Source organism: Cuculus canorus, chromosome 20 (assembly GCF_017976375.1).
Source record: "Cuculus canorus isolate bCucCan1 chromosome 20, bCucCan1.pri, whole genome shotgun sequence".
In the NCBI taxonomy this organism is placed as follows: Eukaryota; Metazoa; Chordata; class Aves; order Cuculiformes; family Cuculidae; genus Cuculus; species Cuculus canorus.
The window spans coordinates 10,205,401-10,224,799 of NC_071420.1; the positions used below are offsets into that span (position 1 = coordinate 10,205,401).

General features: G+C 44.8%; 1 protein-coding gene across 1 annotated transcript in view; it reads left to right on the forward strand.

Moving 5' to 3' along the window:
* The window catches only part of GALNT17 (polypeptide N-acetylgalactosaminyltransferase 17), a 220,469-nt gene that overhangs the window by 42,589 nt on the left and 158,481 nt on the right, over positions 1-19,399 (forward strand). The window contains exon 2 of the mRNA XM_009567029.2: positions 13,466-13,649. Coding sequence (XP_009565324.1) covers positions 13,466-13,649 — 184 coding nt within the window. The remainder of the gene's footprint in view (positions 1-13,465; positions 13,650-19,399) is intronic.

The window sequence follows — 19,399 nt, forward strand, 5'->3', positions numbered from 1 at the left end:
CCACAGAGGATGTTTGGCAAAGGACATGTTTTGTGAGACCTCTTATTTTCTACTTGGAGGCCGGAAAGCAAAGCAGCAACTGTGCATCATTCTGACATTGCTGGCACTGGATACATCCCTAGGGTGTGTGGGAGTCTCTGCCACAGGGCAGGAGGCTTATGGAGGCCAATCCACAGGCACACCACACACCTCAGTGCTTGCTTCACCTCTGGGGGCTTCTTCATCATTTTCTTTTAACGCATTCTTCTCAAAAAAAGACGTAAACGCTTCAAAACCCCCCAAAATCCTGTTGAGCACTGTAGCAGTTGAAGCTGGCGCGCTGGATTGGTGTGGTCCTTCAAGATCAGCCATACAACCTGGAGGTCGGCTCTCAGAGTGAGGTACCATCCCATAACTGCCCAGATACCCACCATTTGATGTTGGTCACTGAAGAGGTAGCGCCTCTGGAAGATGCCAGTCTGCCATGGTGGCCTGTCCTGAGTCAAGTTCCTCACTCCTCAGAACAGACTGTTTTCCACAGGATGTGCTTTAGGTTTTGAGCAGCTTTTACAGCTGTATCATAGCCCAGATTTTTGTTCTGGAGAAACTAAGTCCTTCAGTTTCATAAGGATGGGTATGAAATGGAGAGGGGCAGATTTAGACTGGACATTAGGAAGAATTCCTTCACCATGAGAGTGGTGAGGCCCTGGCCCAGGTTGCCCAGGGAAGCTGTGGCTGCCCCATCCCTGGAGGTGTTCCAGGCCAGGTTGGATGGGCCTCGGGCAGCCTGAGCCAGTGGGATATCCCTGCCCATGGCAGGAGGTTGGAACCGGATGATCTTTAAGGTCCCTTCCAACCCAAACTATTCTATGATTCTATGATTCTAAGGACTCAGGTTCTGTCTCTGAACACCAATCTTTTCTAAGTCGCCTTGTACAAATTATTTTCTGTGTTTGACCATCTAGAAAAGCAGCAAGCTATGTTTTCTGTTGTGTTCTCTTGGTGCACCAAACACAATGGGACCGAGACCCTATTGTACCAAGTGTTTTATGAAAAGAACAAGGACAGTCCTGCTTGAGGCAGCTTAAAATCCGAGTCATATATTTAGCTCCCTCTCAGGAGTGCTTTGAGCATTAATTATGTTTTTAAAGCACTTAGTGCCTATCATCAGAAGCTCTCTACAGAAACACAAAGTTAAATAGTCACAGACCTGTGGCCTCTTAGGAATTCTTCCTGATGCTGTATAGTGTAACCACTTATAAATTTGTATTGACGTTAGAGATCAAGGTCCAGTTCTCCTTCTTTGAGACCCCCATCTGGCAATGCATTTAAGCTTATGCTTTCCTTAAACACTTGATTAGTTTTACTGTGTTCAGTAATTTGGGGTTGGTAGCAAAGTACTTGAGCTTACACAAAGCTCTGCCTTCACTGTATAGGGACTAAGACTTCCTAAAGCAATTCCAGGTTTTCTTCTAAGAGGTATGTTGTGCTCATGTGTTCGTTACAATAACGCGTATATAACCCAAACCACCCTGGATCCATTAAGAGTGGAGAATGCAGATGTGTACAAGAATAAAGGCATTGCAATGGAGGCTGTTTCTCTCCGATGACCATATTAGCGCATTTATTCCTGTCCATAGATGTTGCAAGTCACGGTGTGTCACCCCTGTGACCTGTTTGCAAAGCACAAACAGATGGGAGGAAATTTGAAGAGCAAAAGCACTCTCTGGGGTGTCCTGTGTGTCTGAGAGCACTGAATGCACACCAGTAAACCGGCAACAAATTGGCTCGGTTGCTGAGTGAGAATAGCTTCTGAGCACAGCCGGAACAAGTATTAAAACAGGAATTAAATGTGCTTAGCAAACCCCTGTAAAATAGACTTTCTTGACCTTCTAAAGTAACTCTTAAGTTCACAGCTCAGTAAAACACAATTAGCAGGAAAAAGCAGGCACACCCTTGCTGAAGGTGCGCATTTTAACTCTGAATTTCTCTTTCTGCAGATACATTAACATAACAGTTGCATGTTGGCTTCAAGATTCTTGTCCTTTTGGGAAAACCCATTGTGGGCATTGTCATTCCTTCTCTAATGTGTCGGTCTTTAAAGAGCAGTTTAATGAGCAGATTTAGGGGTAGCCCAGGGGAGGGGTAATATGGATCAAGGAGCCCCTGTAAAGAAACTTGGGAGCATGCTGAGACCACTCTGGAATGTGGTATTTCTCAGGGCACAGTCCCTTTTTTTTTTTCCACCATTCCCAACTGTTTGGTGTGTTGTCTCAGTGATGTGGGTACCCTGCTTGGGGCCATGGATTAAAAATAGCACCCGTGCTTACCTCCTTCCCCCAGTCTGCAGGAGTGGGAGCTGGGGAAGGAGGACTTCTTCACAGTAAGAGTCATTGGCTACTGGAACAGCTGCCCAGGGAGGGGGTCGAGTCGCCTTCCCTGGAGGTGTTTAAGGAATGGGTGGATGAAGTGCTGAGGGACATGGTTTAGGGAGTGTTAGGAATGGTTGGACTCGATGATCCAATGGGTCCTTTCCAACCTTGTGATTCTGTGATTCTGTGACTTGGTTGGCCTCGTCAGCCTGTGTAAGGTTTTACAGCCTGAGCTCGTACAGGTGCTTGGTGACCATCTCCAGTTTCCTGCCCTTTCCCGACCTCTGTCTCCTGGTGGCTCTGCAGAGGAGATGCCCTGTGCGCGGGGCTGACACAGTTCGCATGCTGAACTTGTAATCTATCACGTAATTAAAAAAAACAAAGTGGAGTAGCCACTTCGTGTTTATGGTGTCTGTGCTCAAGTGTGGTATTTTCCTTTCCTACCAAATGGTGACTTTTTTCTGCCTTTCCCACAGGCTCATCTATAGAGAGAGGAAGTGTTTTAGAAAAAAGGGAGACGGGAACATGCATTAAAAGATACCATAAACACTAACAGCTTGTTACAGAAACACGATCTGGAAATAACAGATTCCTTGTGGAAATAAAAGTGCAAAATATTATTTTTAATCTTTGAATGAAGTTTAAATAATGTTGGCTAGTGTGTTTGTGGGTTCTGTTCTTTTTCTGTTTCCGTGCTTGTTCCCATGGCTCTACTCCAGTTCCTGGAGGTCAGTCCTCTCCCTCTGAGGCTGTAACTCCAGCTGCACTTTTTCTGGGAGCAAGATGGATATAAGAAATTCCTGTTTCCCCACCTTTGACTTGTGTGGTCCTGTCCTGACCCTGCAGATTGGCACCTCGAGGTGTGCCCAAGCAGCAACATCCAGTGCCTGGATGCAAAAGGGTTGTGATAGGGATGGGAATGGACTGCATTGCTCAAAGAAGGTGACTTTTACACTGGAGCATAAAAGCAGCAATGTGGCATCAAAGAAAAGGTTTGTTTGACCCTGGGTTTCCGGCAGTGCCTGCGGGGTGACTGCCCTGGGATGAATAGTTTGCAGAATGGCCCCACAGGTCACTGCATCAGCGCAGATGAGAGGGGGGATGTTCTGCTGTCAAAGACAGAAGAGTTTGGGAACTCCTTAAATTGCCCACGCTACAGGAGTTGTTATGGTGAGCAGTGTATCTTAAATTCTGTTGTTCACTCTGATGCTTGGGTTGCATCTCAAAATAGACGAGGAGACAGTGCAGAATGAGGGAGTGGTTTGGGTTGGAAGGGACCTTTGAAGATCATCTAATTCCAGTGGCTGCTCAAAGCCTGGTCCATCCTGACCTCAGACACTCCCAGTGTTGGGGCATCTGCAGCTTCTCTGGGCAAGAGAGCTGCTCTTGCCATCTGTGCTGCTCCTGCTGACTACACTGAGCGTGTCTTGCACGTAGCCATGTGTCCTGCCAGACTGATTTCTAGGCAGTTTGAATAGGAAAGCAAGATAGTTTGTACTTGCCTGAATTGCAATCTACTTCCTAAAAATAAAGCTGTAGACAACTGCTTAGTTCACCCCCCAAACGGGCTTATGGCTGGCCAGCATCAATATGCATGATTGCTTTTACCCTTGGCCTTTCTCATTCAAGCTTCTGCATCCCAAGGTCTGCGATGGGCACCGAGTCAGTCAGTGTGTATGGGAATAGTTTGGGTGCTTCAGCAAAGTCCATCAATTGCAGAGCTAGCACTTAGGTGTTTGCCAAATCAATACTCCATTAGGTGCATGGACCAAGGACCTTGTCTTTCTTTTGAATGGTGACGCACCCTAAATTGATCTTGGAAGTTGCTGGAACAGTATCAGATTTTTAATGTGCAGTCCTGCCATGGTTTGTGTTATATTGCATCAGTAGGCGGCTTCTTATGATACTTCATCAGGTTTTAGACAGCTGTATGTTAACTCATAGCAAATGTAGTGCTGGACAAAGCTTTTAGTGCTGCTTTTCAACCTCACTTCTGTCAGCACAAAGAGAAGCTGTGATATCTCGCTCCCATGCAGAGAATTCACCTCTCACAGACTGTCCACAGTAGCAGTTGTGTCCCCATCATGTTCGGGAGCCTCAGCAGGTAACTGCCAGATTTATGGCTTGGGGTGGAGCAATCATTCACGTTAAGCCTTACATGTCACTCATCTGGTCCTAAGAGGGGAAACAAATGTCCGAGAGGAGAAGCCTGGGAAGCATTTTATCTGTAGCCACTGGAGTGACCAATGGTTTAGAGAAGGGGTTCTCCAAGTAAATAGAACGCAGATTGCCGACACGGGAGCATCTCACCAAGAAGACGGTTTTAAGCCATACAAATTCACTCACGTTGCCTTGGAATCAAGCTGGTGTGTCCCAGGGTGCTGTGCTGGGGGAGGACATGAGACAGTGGACTTGCTCTGCTCTGCTTGGCATCTGTTCTCTCTCCAATTAGGTCTCATTACTCATGTCTGATGTGTTGGGTGCTCTTCCATCGGCTTTCCCCTCCTTCTAACTGAGAGTATTCTTTGCTTTCTTATTGCTCCCTGGGTATGGTGGTTCTTCATGATGGTTTATGCCAATTAAAAAAATAAAAGTGAGGTGATTGCTTTAGACTGTTCTGAACATTTCAAGGAAATATGTTGCAGTGTGTCAGTGGGGAAATGGTTCTGCCTGTATCCCAGTAAGATTGAATCCTTGAAAGCAGGCCTTAGGCAGGACATAATAAAGTGAGCTCTCTGGAGCTCTTCTACATCTTGAACGTGGATGCAGTATGCCTGGAGCCAGACATCTTACTAAATGATCTTAGTGATGTTTTTGACTCTGATTTTCCTTTTTGTTATACATTGTGATCTACTACTTTTTGCCTTTTTCCCCCTTCTCTGCAGTACAAAACGCAGATATTTCCAGAATATGATCGCCTCATGTGTTAGTCAGTGATATATATTTGTATTTGTGTCGTAATGTGCAAGCAAGATTGCTACAACGCATTCTTTTCTTTGCCTTTTCTGCAAATACACTTCATCCATCCCCTCTCGCAGATAGATTCAAGTCTCTTATCTGGATTTGAGACTCAGCTCTGGTGCTGCATATGTCACTCCATTACTTTGCAGCTGCCTCAAATATATCAATTGCTTGCCTGCAAAATATATATCCTTTCTTACAACCCATGTATCTTCCACCTGCTGATGTAATGATGTGGCTTATTGCAGCGTATTTCATCCCCAGAAGCACTATGAGCTGCGCACCAGTCCCAGGAGGCCCTTTTTCTACAGTGAATACAGAGATGCTTTGGGGCAGTGGGGAGCGAGGTCAAGGTGGGAAGGGCACAGGAATGCCCGATTGATTCCAAACCTTATACCACGCTGAGGGCAGCAGAGTGTAAGTGGTCATTTGGAGGTGAACTTGTACCACCTGTGAGCAATTGGCCTCTGGGGTTGAAATTCTCCTTTGCAAGGGGGAGCTCCTTGCAGCAAGGCATCTCCTGGCGGGGGTTATGTCGGTACAAGCTTGGAAGGACATTTCTCAAATTAAATGGCCAGGAATTCTTTGTGTGTTCCTAGGGTTTTCCTTGGGATATAAATCACCTTCAGCCTTGTCTCGTGTATCTATATGAAGTATCTATGCACGAATCTCATATCGAATTGGTGCCTGTTCTCCCTGCTGAGCTGCAGAGAGCCTTCCCTAGCCACGTCTCCCAGGTTTTCTGACTCTAAATGAGTTCTATTGCTTAAGTCCTGCCTTTTTTTTTTCAAAAAGTTATTTCAAACACGTCAAGCAAAATCATAAACGCTAATATCCTCAGACTTTCAGAGAGCATAGATCTCTGTCCAAGCTCTTCTACTAGTCCCAAGTTTAGAGTCAACTGAATCATTCCTATGAGCAAAACAGTCTCAGCCAGCTGAAGAATTCCTGTTACTTTGTGCCTGAGGCGAATCTTGATTGGGAAATTATCATTTGCAACCAGAACTTGGTAGTGTAATGGCCTAAACAGGGTGAGACTGGCTTTGAAATTCTCCTGATGACTATATTCTCCTTGCAACCGGTGCTGATCCTCCCTCTGGCTCTGAAGGTAATTTCTCCATGTTTCCATTTCCATACAGATAAGAAAACTTCAATTCTGAATGCCTGTGTAGGTGCGTATGTACATATGTATGTGTATAAATGTATATTTATGTTAAAATATTTCAAACGAGACTTCAGAGACTGAGCAGTCTGACTGTGCTCTCTTTTTCCATCCTTTTCATAGAGTACAAGGTGGGAAGAAACCTTGACATTGTCTGACTTTTCCTATAATGATATAAATGCAGCCGTACTTAAATCATTCTGATACAGGTGTTTATCTAATCTCTGCTTAAATATATTTAATAATGAGGAGCTGTGCCTGTCCTAGGAAGCCTGGTTTGGTGCTTGCCTGGCTGGGCTGCTGGAAAGCGTGCATGATTCTGTCCCAATTCTTAGTGTCTTCTTGGACAAATTAATTTTAGTGAGAATTATTAAAATATTTTTTCATACAGAGGAGCATTTTAGAGGTGAAATATGTTGGATTACAGGTAAAGTATGCTATATTTTCAGATAGTCTGTGCCTGGCTATAATTCTTGCTTGCTAAGCACGGGCCCAGCAGCGTTCTCTGCTGCAAATAGAGTTCACATTTGTCATTCAGCGTGAAGCCAGAGGTCTGAAATTTTCTTGAGACCACCTTTGGCCCATCCTTCCGTTGCTGTTTCTCTCTGTGGTAAACCAACAAGTCATTTGCACGGCAAAGGACATCAAACAGCTCTGTGGGATCCTTGCAGCTGCAGGAGCTGTTTCGGTATCCTGAAAGATGGCTCATGGGTAAAGTATTGTCCAAATAGACTTTGCTACCGTTGATCCTTCAGCAAGGGGGCTTTGTCATAAGCCTGCTGCAGCTTCTGAGATGTACTGGCTCTTGATAGGTGGCCAACTCTGGGAAAAATGTACACCTTGCATGTACACTGAATAAAATCCTACAGGGCTCAGGGGAATATTGATTTTTTTTCCACTCAACTCTAGTATTTAAAATCATTTTTAAAATATGCATTAGGGTTTTATTTTTGCTCAAGGAATTTTCTTCTAATCCCTTTACTTCCTCCTCTTGCATTCCTTTGCAAGAGTATAAGGATATCCACTCTGGGGAGGCAGCGAGAGCAAAGGAAGCTGACAGAGGCGGTTGTGTTTGGTACTCCCTGAACAAGTTTCGTAGCCCTTTCACGGCACGCTGTTGCATGGGTGTAACCTACAGCCAGAGGAACTTGCATTATTTAGTCTGATAAACAGAAGGTCGGAGAAAAGACTGTGTGAAAACTGTGTAAAAACTGCTGCAGGGAGAAAAGAGAAAACTCCAGGTCTCAGGTTCCACCAAAGCTGCAAAGAAAAATTGTTAGTCTGCCAATTACCCTTACCGTTAATGAGTCCTCCCTTTAATGGTCTGTATTTGCAGCTATCAGCAGGACAACACTAAGAGCTTCAGCAGTTTTCCATAATTTCTAGCATTACCTATGACATTTCGCCCTTTAGAGTCTATTCTTGTTTCTTATAAAATACCCCTAAAAGCCCATCTATTGTCTCCTCTTTCCATCTTCACTGAGAGGTCGTGCAGTGGCAATACCCGCAGTGGAACACACGGCATGTATCGGGCCATTTACCTCATCGTAATTTCGGCTTTTCCCTGAGTCAGTAATTTCTTGTTGGCCTTCCCATCTCTGCCTGAAGTGAGGCCAGAAGTACGCGTGCTTCGGAGAGCTGTTTGGGCTGGCAGATCCATGGCGCTCAGCTTAACAAGGGCTGCTCTTCTCAGAGGCATCTACTTTAATTTTCTCTTTATGATTTCCTTATTTTTGGTACGATTTCGGTATTTATTTCTTCTTAAGGAGGAAGGCTTCGTGTTCCTCTTTCCTATAGGAACGTGCCTTTCAGTCTGAGTTTGACTCGCTCAAACTCCTGCAGAAGGATGACATCAATAAGGAAGGATGCCACTACAAAAATGGCTTTCCGAGCAATCTTTCCTATATTATTTCCTCCTTTTCTTTTCTCTCCTCCACCTCCAGTGTTGAGACTCGGTACCCTCGTTTCTCAGAAATGCCGCTCCAGTTTGGATGCTCTTCCCTAGCCTTCCTTTGTAGTGCAAAACGTTTTCTGGGCTAAGTTTTGTATCGGTAGGGTTAACGTTTTCCTTCATCTAGGCTGGTATCTAGGAAAACTAGAGCTTCCAACACGCCGGCTGCCTGGGGAGCGTTTGCCCGGGTGCTCTATAAATGAAGGCTGGATATTGCATTATATTGTATTTTAGCAAAGGTTTTCTCTAGCCTAGGAAACTCCTGTCTTCATAAGAAATGTACTCAATCTAGGAATAGTTTTGCTATAGAGATGAATTTTTTATATAGTCTTGAAGAAACCCAACTCTCTGTCAGACCCCAGGGGATCTCTATCTGGCCATTTCAGCAGGAGTGGCTCAGATCTTAGCAGCTCTAAGTGGTGTCCTTTATTTCCTTCTGTTCCTGCAGTACAGGAGCAATACCTTCCTTTTGTCCCAAAGTTCAGATGTTTTAGGAGACTGAAAAAAAGAAACTGGTTTTGTTTGTAAGGTACTTGTTGGGTCAATGTGGCTTAAGGATGAGTGAACCTCAAGCTGTTCAGAGCTGTGATCTACACTGAAGATCTAATCTTGATGCAGCCCATTACCTTCTCATGAGTTTATGAGATTCACTAGGGAGTAAATTTGCACCCAAGATCAAGCTTTTCTGTGGGGGATTAGTGCTGTTTATTGCTACAGATAGTCTGCAGCAGGCATCAGGAGAGTCTTGGAGGCAGCAGTTGAGCAATTCTTCTTTGATGCCTGCCTGCAATCATAAAGGATTTGGTCTGTGACTTGGGAAGAGGGCAGTTATTCAAGGAAATAAGCTGTGATGGGGTCATGCTCTTGTGCTTTCTTGTTCGTTGTGTCACTGTGTGTAACTCCTGGCCCTTCCAGGCTGGTTTCAGGCAGGTTTGGCAAAGACAGAGGTTTTCACAATGTGAAGATGCTACAAACATGTGCTACTGAGATCCCACAGCAGGAGGCTCTGCTGGAAACCAGCCCTGGATGATTGTGTGTGAGGAACAGCTGGCTTCAGAGGCCATGTCCCTTTTCTGCTCCTGTGTCACCGAAGGCACTTCATCATTCATTTGCAGCTTTCTGCCATTTGAACGCGATGTGAGAGGTCACTTGTCCCAAGTGGTATTTCCATGCAAGCTGTGAAGGGCAAACAGAACGTGGAAGAAGGTGTGTGTGCGCTACCAGAAACCTGCAGCCCGTAGCTCTTGGCTCCAGACATGGGCCAGGTCTTTGCCGGAGCGATGGTGGTGTAAGCAGGGACCGAGACAGGTGGAAGCAAAGAGAGGAGGAGACAAAATTGCACATAGGAGTCCTCTTTAGAAGGCAAGCTGCTGGGCTCACTCTCCGTTAGGCTTGGGAAGCATGCAGCGAGTCTCTGCATACCCAAATGTGGGTTAATGCAAAGCCTGGAGTGCTCCCTGCTGAGAATGGGCTTTCCCGGCATTCCTGCCTGGGTGAGTGAACCACACGGGTGGGCTGAGGATAATTTCAGAAGGTACAGCAAAACCAAAATGTGCCCTGCTTTTTGCAGCCCTAAAATGAGTCCAATAAAAGTGAATGGGCCGCTGGTTCTGCTGCGACCATTGTTTGCGGTCCTGCTTCTCCCGAGGCATCTTTTCAGCCAGTTGGAAGCAAATTTCTTCCTCTTCTGTTTGGACAGGAATTATCATTCTTGCCAAAAGTTACTTGACTCTTGCTTTGAAGTGCCGTGCACCAAAGTGACATCCCAGCTGCACGCATGAACCCTTCTGACAGCCCGAACTGGAGGCTGAAATGTTTAACCAGCACAAAGACAGACACGGAGATCCTCTCTGTCACATCGCACCTGGGAATATTCATCTTTGTGACTACCCCTGCGGGGGTGTGTGCTATCCTGGGTGGCAGTGGAAAAGAAGGTGATGGTCCGGTAGTAGTGCCCTGCCCAGCATGTATCAATCGATCACCTTGATTGACTCCTTTGCTTAAATGACATCTGTACTTAGTGAGATGAGGTTTATAGGAGTAGAAGGACTGAGAAGTGCGTATGGAGAAATAAGGGAATACGTGTAGTGAGGAGAAAAAAATATATTGCTGGGGATGTGTGCGTCTAGTTGACACCATCAGGGTCTTGGAATAAAGCAGTTAATGGCATTATAGGCCCGTCAGTCAAAGCTACTGAATATAAAGTCACATCTTGGCATTTCTCTGGTGTCTCCACAGTCAACAAGGAGGCTTCATTTTGACAGGCCCCTCATTTTGCCTTGTCACGGCGGAGCCTGCTGCTTTGCGACAGCTGAGGGCAAGGCGGGCACAGACGGGTCTATGTTGGCTCTGTCCATGCTTTATTTTGGGAGAGATGGAGGGTGCACCATCCTCTTGCGTATCTTTATTCTGTAATAAAACCACAGATGGGCAAGTGAGGAAGGTGTCCTCGTGCTGTCCGGCAGCTCCTACCTGGCTCTGCCCAGGCTGGTGGACGAGGAAGGAAGGTTTGACTGCAGAGTACACACAGGCTGCAGTTTTGGTGCAGCCAGTTGAACAACTTGGGAAAGCTATCCTTCCTCTGGGCATCTCTACTGCTGCTAATACCAGCTCAGATCCACCAGGCTGAGCAATGGCTGGAATAGTCCGTTCCTGTGGTTGTTGGTATTTTGAACGCAGAGAGCCAGATTCCTCGCCTCTAATTTTAGATACTTTACCAAGATAGTGTTATTGGGAGCCCGATTACCTTAGTCAAGAGACAGATGAGCACCTCTGGAGACTATTCAGATCTTGCGGGGGATGAATTAGCCTTGGAGGGATGAGTCTTTCTCTGTTGACTTTAAGTGTGGAGCTCTGGGAGAAATGCTGCCTTGGGTTTCTGAGCTCAACAGTTATGATCTGTTGATAATAACCTGAGCTTGTTGATTTATTAAATCTGCTAAACATAGCAAGGTGCTGGGATGTTAGTGGTTGTGAAATCCCACTGGGTGAGAATCCTGGGTTCCACTGCCCAGTACCAACGTCCTCCATCCACAGAGCCTCTGCCAGCCCTAACCCAGCTCAGAAAATTCCCACTTCTCTTCAGCCCTAGATGTAGATGTGTAGATCCAAAGCATCAATAAATAGCAAAGCACCAGGGAAGTGAAAAATGTGTTAAATGGAATGAAGTAAAGCAAAATCGAGCTTTAAAAGTGAACCAGTGGGTCCCGAGGATCCGTGTGGTTGAAGTACGAGCGTGTTAGATGCCGTGGAAGGGCTTTGTGGCTCTGTGTTACTGTCCTTGTGACCAAGAGCTGCCACTGGGAGACAGGAAGACAAATTCTTATGGATTTTGGTGAAAACATTTAATAGGAAATATAAAGAAGAGGGAGACTGAATTTCTGTTAGAATGTGTCTGTTTCAGTGGTAAAACCCTCAGCTGGTGAACTGAGGAAGCTGTTTTGTCTTTTTGGTGTGACAAGAAGCAAGACATGATCTAGGTTACCCTCAGGAAACGTGTATCAGCAGGTGCAGTGTTCCTGAGTAGAAAAGATCTGGTTTTCCTAAAGGAGTAAACATTTTGAGAAGAATTGTCCATTTGTGAGAATATTTTTTAAAGAATTCTGCTTTAATTCTGCTGGAATCTGTGTCTGAAATGAAATGGGTATGTGTTCTCTTCCTATGCAAGCTGAACCTTGTCCCTCTGGGCTTTTGGGGTTAGGAAGTTCACGGAGCGATCTCTGGCCTACTGCAGACCAGAAAGTTTTGCCTTTCCCGGCTTTCTTGACTTAGTCCTCTGGCTGTAGCTGAGCCTTGAGATGGAAAAAGGCAGCTTGGATATCTAATCCATCCCGTCACAGCCAGCTGCTCCTTGCAGTTGATTTGTTATTATTGTCCTCAGATAAAATCTAATCAAGCCCAGTGCGGTCAGAAGGACTCTATCAACTCTCAGAAGCTCCCTTGCAGGAAAGACCATTTAGAGGTTCCTTGTCAGAAGGAATAACAATAATTTCTATTTGTGTGCTTCAAATTATAAATTACATTCATAGGTGATTTTCTTACTGCCTCACAACACCACTTTTTGAGGAAAGAAACGTTCAAATCTGTGTCAGAGGGAGGCAGAGTGTTTCGTCCAGAAATCCATGGGAGGTTTGGATGTTGGACTGTGCTGTTGGATCATGAAACCCTGTGTAACCTCAAGGTCATTGTCCCTTCCGAAGCGTCAGTGGTGACAACAGTTGGTTCTGCTCTCAGCCAGGGCCGTGCCATTAAAACCAAGGGGAAGATACCCTGCTGCCTTTATTTGAAAAAGAAAAAAAAAATCAACAAGAAAATCCACCCATTTTTTTGTGGTTTCTGATAAAAGGAAGAGTGTGAGTCTCTGCTAATGAAAAATGTTAAAATTCTAGGAATCCTGTATAATAAATAATAACATGAACATGAACTTGGCTTCCCGCAATCACCACCAAATCATCAATACAGCTCTTTTTGTGCAGCTCATTTTGAACTTTGCCTGTTTCCTTCAGCGATGCAGATATAAATAAATAATTCTGCTTGATAAAGGTCTGAGAATGCTATACTTTAAAAGATAAGAAAGCTTTGAGGGGAAATTGTTTTTAAATCCATAACATTTGTATGCTGTTCGCTGTTCATACTGAGCAAAAATTCATTCAGTTGGCAGTTAACCAACCCTATTTTATTCTTATTCTGTGCTCAACCTATCCTTCTCCTGGGGACATCTAACCTTATATGTAATTACCTCTCTGAGAGCGGGAAGGAGGCCTAAATAACCTTCCTAACAACTAAATAAGCGCACAGATCTCTAGGACAGGTTATCAGTTGGATGCTGGTGGTAGAGCTATCAGGAACAGTGGGTTTGAGCCGTGAAGGATTTCAAAACCCGAGTCATTTTCTTTCCAGCATTGGGGCAAAGAACTCCAACTTGGAATATTTTCAGAAAAGCAAAACAGACCGCACTGCGTTATCAGGTTATTTTTGATAGCTTGGCAATAACAGTCATGAATTGTAACAATGATGGTGGTTTTTTTTTTTTCTCTAAAGGTCTGTCCAAGTCACTTGGTCTCATTGAAGGCTATGGTGGGCGCGGTAAAGGTGGGCTTCCAGCCACACTGTCCCCTGAGGAGGAGGAGAAGGCAAAGGGACCGCATGAGAAATACGGCTACAACTCCTACCTCAGTGAGAAAATTTCACTGGATCGTTCCATACCAGACTATCGTCCAACCAAGTAAGTACTGGTTGCCCCATGAAGAAGCGCGTGTATTTTGGTGTTATCTGAGCATGAGGAGTGATAGATGCTGTCATGTTCTCCTGTGATGCTGTTTGCTCTTCCTGCCTTATCATTTGCAGGGCCTTGCTCAGTAATGAGCAACCAATGGAGTTTAATCAAAACTGCGGTACTTTGTAAAGACAATTTATCAGGAGGAAAAAGCAAATTTCTTCCTACTCTTCTCTCTCCTGCTTTTTATTTTCCCGAAGCAGTACATTGTTTCCAGCGGTAGCGCTGCCAGCAGAAGCTCACGTCTGCTTTCACTGGCAGAGGGCTGTTGGCTGAGCTATTGGCCTTTGGTGTTTCTTACCAAAGACGCTCCCTCTCTCCTCCCTTGTCAGCTCCTTCATATCCCTACGAGACCTCCAGGGCTGTTCTTCCCGGGACGCTGCTGTGGGATCTCCTGTTGGAGACCTGTGCCGATGCCTTTGAAGGGAGCGTAATGGCTCAGGGAGCAATATCCTTCCTCTGCTCTTTTCCCAGAATGACCTTTTAAGACGATGGTGCTGTTTACCTACTAAGCGCCACAGAAGAACAGACTTTAAATGAGATGCCATATCATTTTGTTAAAGAGTGTGAGAAAAGACATGCATTAAGTTCATCATTTTGAAAGTTAATTTAAGATATGGCTAGCAGAGTGTTCCTCAAAATAGGAAAGTGTCAATTTGTACAGGCCTGGAGTAAAATCTCTGATTAAAAAATGAGCTGAGAGAGGCTTAGATTCTGAAAGATATGTGTCGGATGCCTTTGTCATTAAGGCAGTGACAAAGCCATTGCAGCAAGGGGATGCAGCTCCATGTCTCCAGCGTACTGGCAAATTGTTAAGAATGTGAGAGCATGGAGAGCTTTTGTTCCTTCCTTTCTCTGCATGCTACATGAATTTCAAGCAGCCACTCGGAGTTTCCAAGGCTGTCAACCGCTGACAACAGAAATATTTGGATGAATTTTCAAAGGAATGGAGGCCCAGCCTCTAATTCTGCTGGTGCGGTTCGTCTGGACAAAATGAACTGCAGGTACAAATTGCACCGTTGGCTATAAGATATGCAAATCCCACTACAATGACAAATCCTTGAAGTGAGACCTTCTCCAGCAGTTACCTGAGTCTGAGCTGCTTATTTTCATTTCTCTTCCAGAACTCTGGCTTCTAGCAGAGCCAGCATTACTTTGTGAGAATTAATTTGAGAAGTAATGTTTTTTTTCAGGTCTTGGGGGGAAGAAAAAGAAGGATTAATTCTGACGTTTCTAGGTTTGCATTGTATTCTTCCTCGGTGCCACTCTCCATCATTTCATGGGAGAGCGGTGGGGAGGACAGAGCAGACACAGCTATTTATTAAATATGCATCATTTTGGAGCTGAGCTAATAATTTGGAGAGAATTTGCGAGTACTGACTGCAGCTGCATAACTTAGCGTCTTTTATCTATGCAAGAACTTCAGGAGTGTGTTTCGGTTATTGCTTTTTTGCTTTTAGGGATCAGTTGTCTTGGTATTGTAAGAGAGCAGTTGGTCTGGTTATGAAACAGGCTTGAATTTCCTGGAGGATTTGGAAAGTTTCAGCTTTTTCTGCTTCTGACTTCAAGATCCATTCACTCTTTTGTGCAAGCAGTTTTATGGCTGCTTTTATGAAGAGTTTAATACAAACCATTTAAGTCAAGTATCCTGGTCTCTGATTAAAATAGATTCAAGTCAAAGGAAATTAGCCTAAATGGTTTTGAAATTGCAGCATTACTGGGGAAAAAATGTTGAAAACCCTCCAGCTGATAAGCATTACAAAGCATGTATTAGTTTTAAATATAATAGTGAAGCCTCTTTGGTTCAACTAAAGGCTGTTCAGTGTCCAGAATGCCGATGGACTGTTCCTAACAGCGGCTATTACTTCTGATTTCTCTGGAACACATAATACACCCTCCCTGGAAGTGTTCAAGGCCAGGTGGGGGCTTGAGCTGCCTGGTGTGGTGGGAGGTGTCCCTCCACACCGCAGGGACATTGGAACTGGATGATCTTTAAGGTCTCGTCCAACCCAAACCAGTCTATGGTTCTTTCCTTTTAATTTTCATTTAAAAGATTAACGTGATTGTCGCTCTTCTGAGTGCTGAGCTGTGCTGGATTAGACCTCTTAGTCCTTTTCTTGTCCCCTCTTTGTGACTGTGGCCAAAGTGGAGGGAAATAAGGGGAGTTTAGGGGAAATTGGGCATGTTTCGTAATCATTCTGTATTTAGCCTCCCTGCAGCAAGGGTGCAGAGCTGCAGGTGTGCCTGCTCAGAGCCATTTGCAGGCTGGTGTTGGCAATGAGGAGCATCATCAGCCCCAGCTGATGCCCTTTCAAAGCCCTGCCCCGAGGCAGCAGCAAGGATAGAGGAGGCGAGTTTCTCTGGAGGAAATAGTCCAGAAGTGCTGGGTGCAGGAGGACTTAGGAGAAGGTAAGATCTTCCCCGGGGACAGGAGTACCTTTCTTGGCTGGATTTGGGAGCTGTGCTGTCTTTCAGTAGTTTGGCTTATCATTTTCACTTTGATTATTAAAATGCAATTTGTTTAAGGCATTTTTTATTTTTCTTAAAAGCTGAGCCTGCTTGGTGAGGTAGGAAGTCTCCCCTGCTACTCACCTCTTGAGCAGTGTTGGGCTTTTCACTGGGCTGATTCCTGGAAAAGTACTGCTGCTTATGTGGGCACATGAAATAAAGTGTGTGGTCTTGGCACCGTAAGGGACCTGTGCCTGTAAAACCTTAGGCTTGAGCTTGTTAATGCCGATGTTTCTGATCTCAGCCTTCTGCTGGGTGGGAAGGTTATGCGGAGTGTGCAAAGCAATGCACTTTTAGAGTGTGTAAGATAATGGCATTTCATTTTGGATGACCAAGAAAGCTGCTCTTTTAGCTAAAATAAGGCAGGAGAGGTATGTTGGTGTAAGGGAACTTATTTCAAGTCCTGCTGCGGGAGAGTAGTGTAACGAGGTAGGCATAGGAAACACATTTCTATCTTGCTTGATTAGCTCTTGGGACTTTAAGATGAGATTCTTGTGTGTTCTGGAAAACAATTACTGCTTTTAGATTGGAAACACCCAAGGTGCTGCCCGCAGGCTGCAGGACTTATACACAGAACTCTGAAAGAAATGAGATGGAGAGATTTTCTTCAGTTGTCTGCAAAACCTGTGAAGGACAAGGCTGATCCGTGAGCTTTACTGATGGTCAGTTCACAGCGTTTTCTGCTTGCCTGTGAGATGGAGGGTTTTAAAAATGTGTTGTTTTCTTTATTCAAGGTGAAGCATATTTACGTGGGGTCATAGGGGCTGCTACTATTCCCTGCATAGACACTGGGTTTTATGCACCTCTCTCTTATCCTGTGATGTATGATTTAATGGGAACTCTTCCTATGTGTAGCAGTGAAAGAAGAATTGCTGTGTTAGATCAGTCTGCCTGTCTGTCTTATCCGCTATCTAATCTCACATAGTGGAATTACCAGATGCTTCAGGCTGAAGATATCATATTAAGGAAAACTATGAAATAATCTACCCATCTGGTACGTTTCGTCTTCTCTAGTCTCTCTTTTCAATCCTATCTAATATAAATGTGGAGTTCTCATTATCTCTTTAAAAGTCTCTTCCTTTCTGGAATCCTGCTAAGCTCTGATTCAGTGGTATTTTATGGCATTATGGGATTAAGGAGTAGGTTTAAGAAAAATAATACCCACAATTGTTAGGACTATTGAATCATTGGGTGAAGATGACATATTCCTGCTGCTGCGAATCTCTCAACAGCTGTTCTCGTGCCGGCAGGCTTCAAGTGAAGGCGAGGTATTAAAATGAAGAGGATAAATGGTGTGACAAGCAACTTCTACAGCTTAATTTTCAGAGGGTTTGGTGAAAAGGCTTGCATTTGCGCTAAGGCCATGTGGTCCAGCTCGTAGCGTCCTGGGTAGAGCTGTACCATCCGGGGAAGCCGTTGCTGAAGATTAAGCAGTTCTGTATCACTGGCTTGATTTTAATTTTTCCCAGTGGTGTGTTTGGGGCTGGAGTCAGTCGTTACACTCAAGTGTCTCAAGTGGCTCAATCACCTGTTTATTTCTGTAGCTGCCTTCCTTGGGAGCTTGGGAGCAATTGGGCTTTTTAGCACCATCTGGCTTTAGCCGGTTTTATTACCACAGACTTCTGTGTAGCAGCCAGTTGAAAGTCTTTATAGTGGAAGAGACAGAGAGGTGTAGAGAAGACTTTGGGTAGTTCTTCGACAGCTTACTTAAAGGAACTAAACCCATTCTTGATCTTATTTTTATTTAATGTGGTCTGTGTGTGCCCTTTGGGGGATCTCGGTGTGTGCTAAAACACTGGTGTGGTGGGAAGGAGCTGTAACGGGAGGCACCTGCTCCCTTTGAGATATCTCCCCACCTGCTAAGAGCCCCTTGCCTTCTTTCAGGGGGTTTCCTTTGGGTCTCAGCCTCCACTGGGTTGTTGCAGGGCCAAAGAACTGGATTTTGGTTTTATAATCAAAACTGCATACATCTTTAGAAAGTCATGAATGTGGATGTGACGTCGGGGCTGTCGGGAGGATGGACCTTGGAGCCTCCTGCCTGTGAGACCACACCTGCCTTCACATCTCACTTGTGCTGAACCCAAGATGCTCTCATCCATATCTGCTCTCTGGGACTCGCCCTGCAGACTCCAAGACAGGAAATGTTTTGTGCTGCGAGGCTTAACCTGTGCCCTGTGGCTGTCCTTGACAGGGCTCAGGAAGATCTGAGGGTTTTATGTGCCATCATTTATTTATCTTCTTGTGAAGAAGAGCCAATATCTTCCACTGTGGAAATAACTAAAAAAGACTTGGCTTGGCGATTGCCTTTGTCTCTGTTTTCTCTCGTACCAAGATGCTGAGATGGGATACCTGCTCAGCCCATACTGTGACTCGGGCAGGAGACTGCCGTGCACGCTGCATCATACATCTGGCATCACATTTGTTGCAAGGTCTTCTTTCTTCCCTAAAATAGAAGACATACAACCTCCTTCAAGCTGTGCTTGAAGCAAAATGCTTTTTACCTTCCCCTCCCCTTCCTGAAGGAGCATATTCTATTTGGTAGACAAGGCTGAGATCTGCAAATGTTATTGCAGTAAGAAAAATTACTTGTTATTGGTGGTTTCCTCAACATTTTTAGGAGCTGGAACATTCCACACATTTGTGATACCATGCCAGTTACTTAGTCATGTCCTGCCCTAGGGTATTTAGCCAGGCTTGATGAAATGAGTCTGAGAAGGACAGCGCTTAAAAAAGACAAAAACAAACTACTTGAATTACGCTGCTGATATTTGCTAGGGAATGGTTTCATCCCTGTTTATTTGTAGTCATTGCTGTTTATTGCAAAGGAGGTCAAAAGAGCTCTTTCTCTCTTGCATGCACGATGCCTTATTTTACCTTAGCAGAGAGGTTTCTCTTTGGTTGGCTGGGTTTTCCTTTCAATCCTGCATCCAAACAGTAGAAAGGAAAAGAGAGGCAGGATATAGTAATTTTTGTTCATCAAGTGACTAAAGGAAGAACTAGCGAGGAATCAAGACAGTGTAAGAAAGGGGAAAAAAAAGCCCCACGTGTTTCAGCTGTGACATTCTGTTTGACTAGCTGTATGGAAGATACTTTTCATCTTGGGAAAACATCAGAACTAGTTGTGTGTATCTTCTCTCCTACTGGACAGTTGGGGTCTGATCCAGCGTTGTATGAAAAACGCTCCTGCCTTT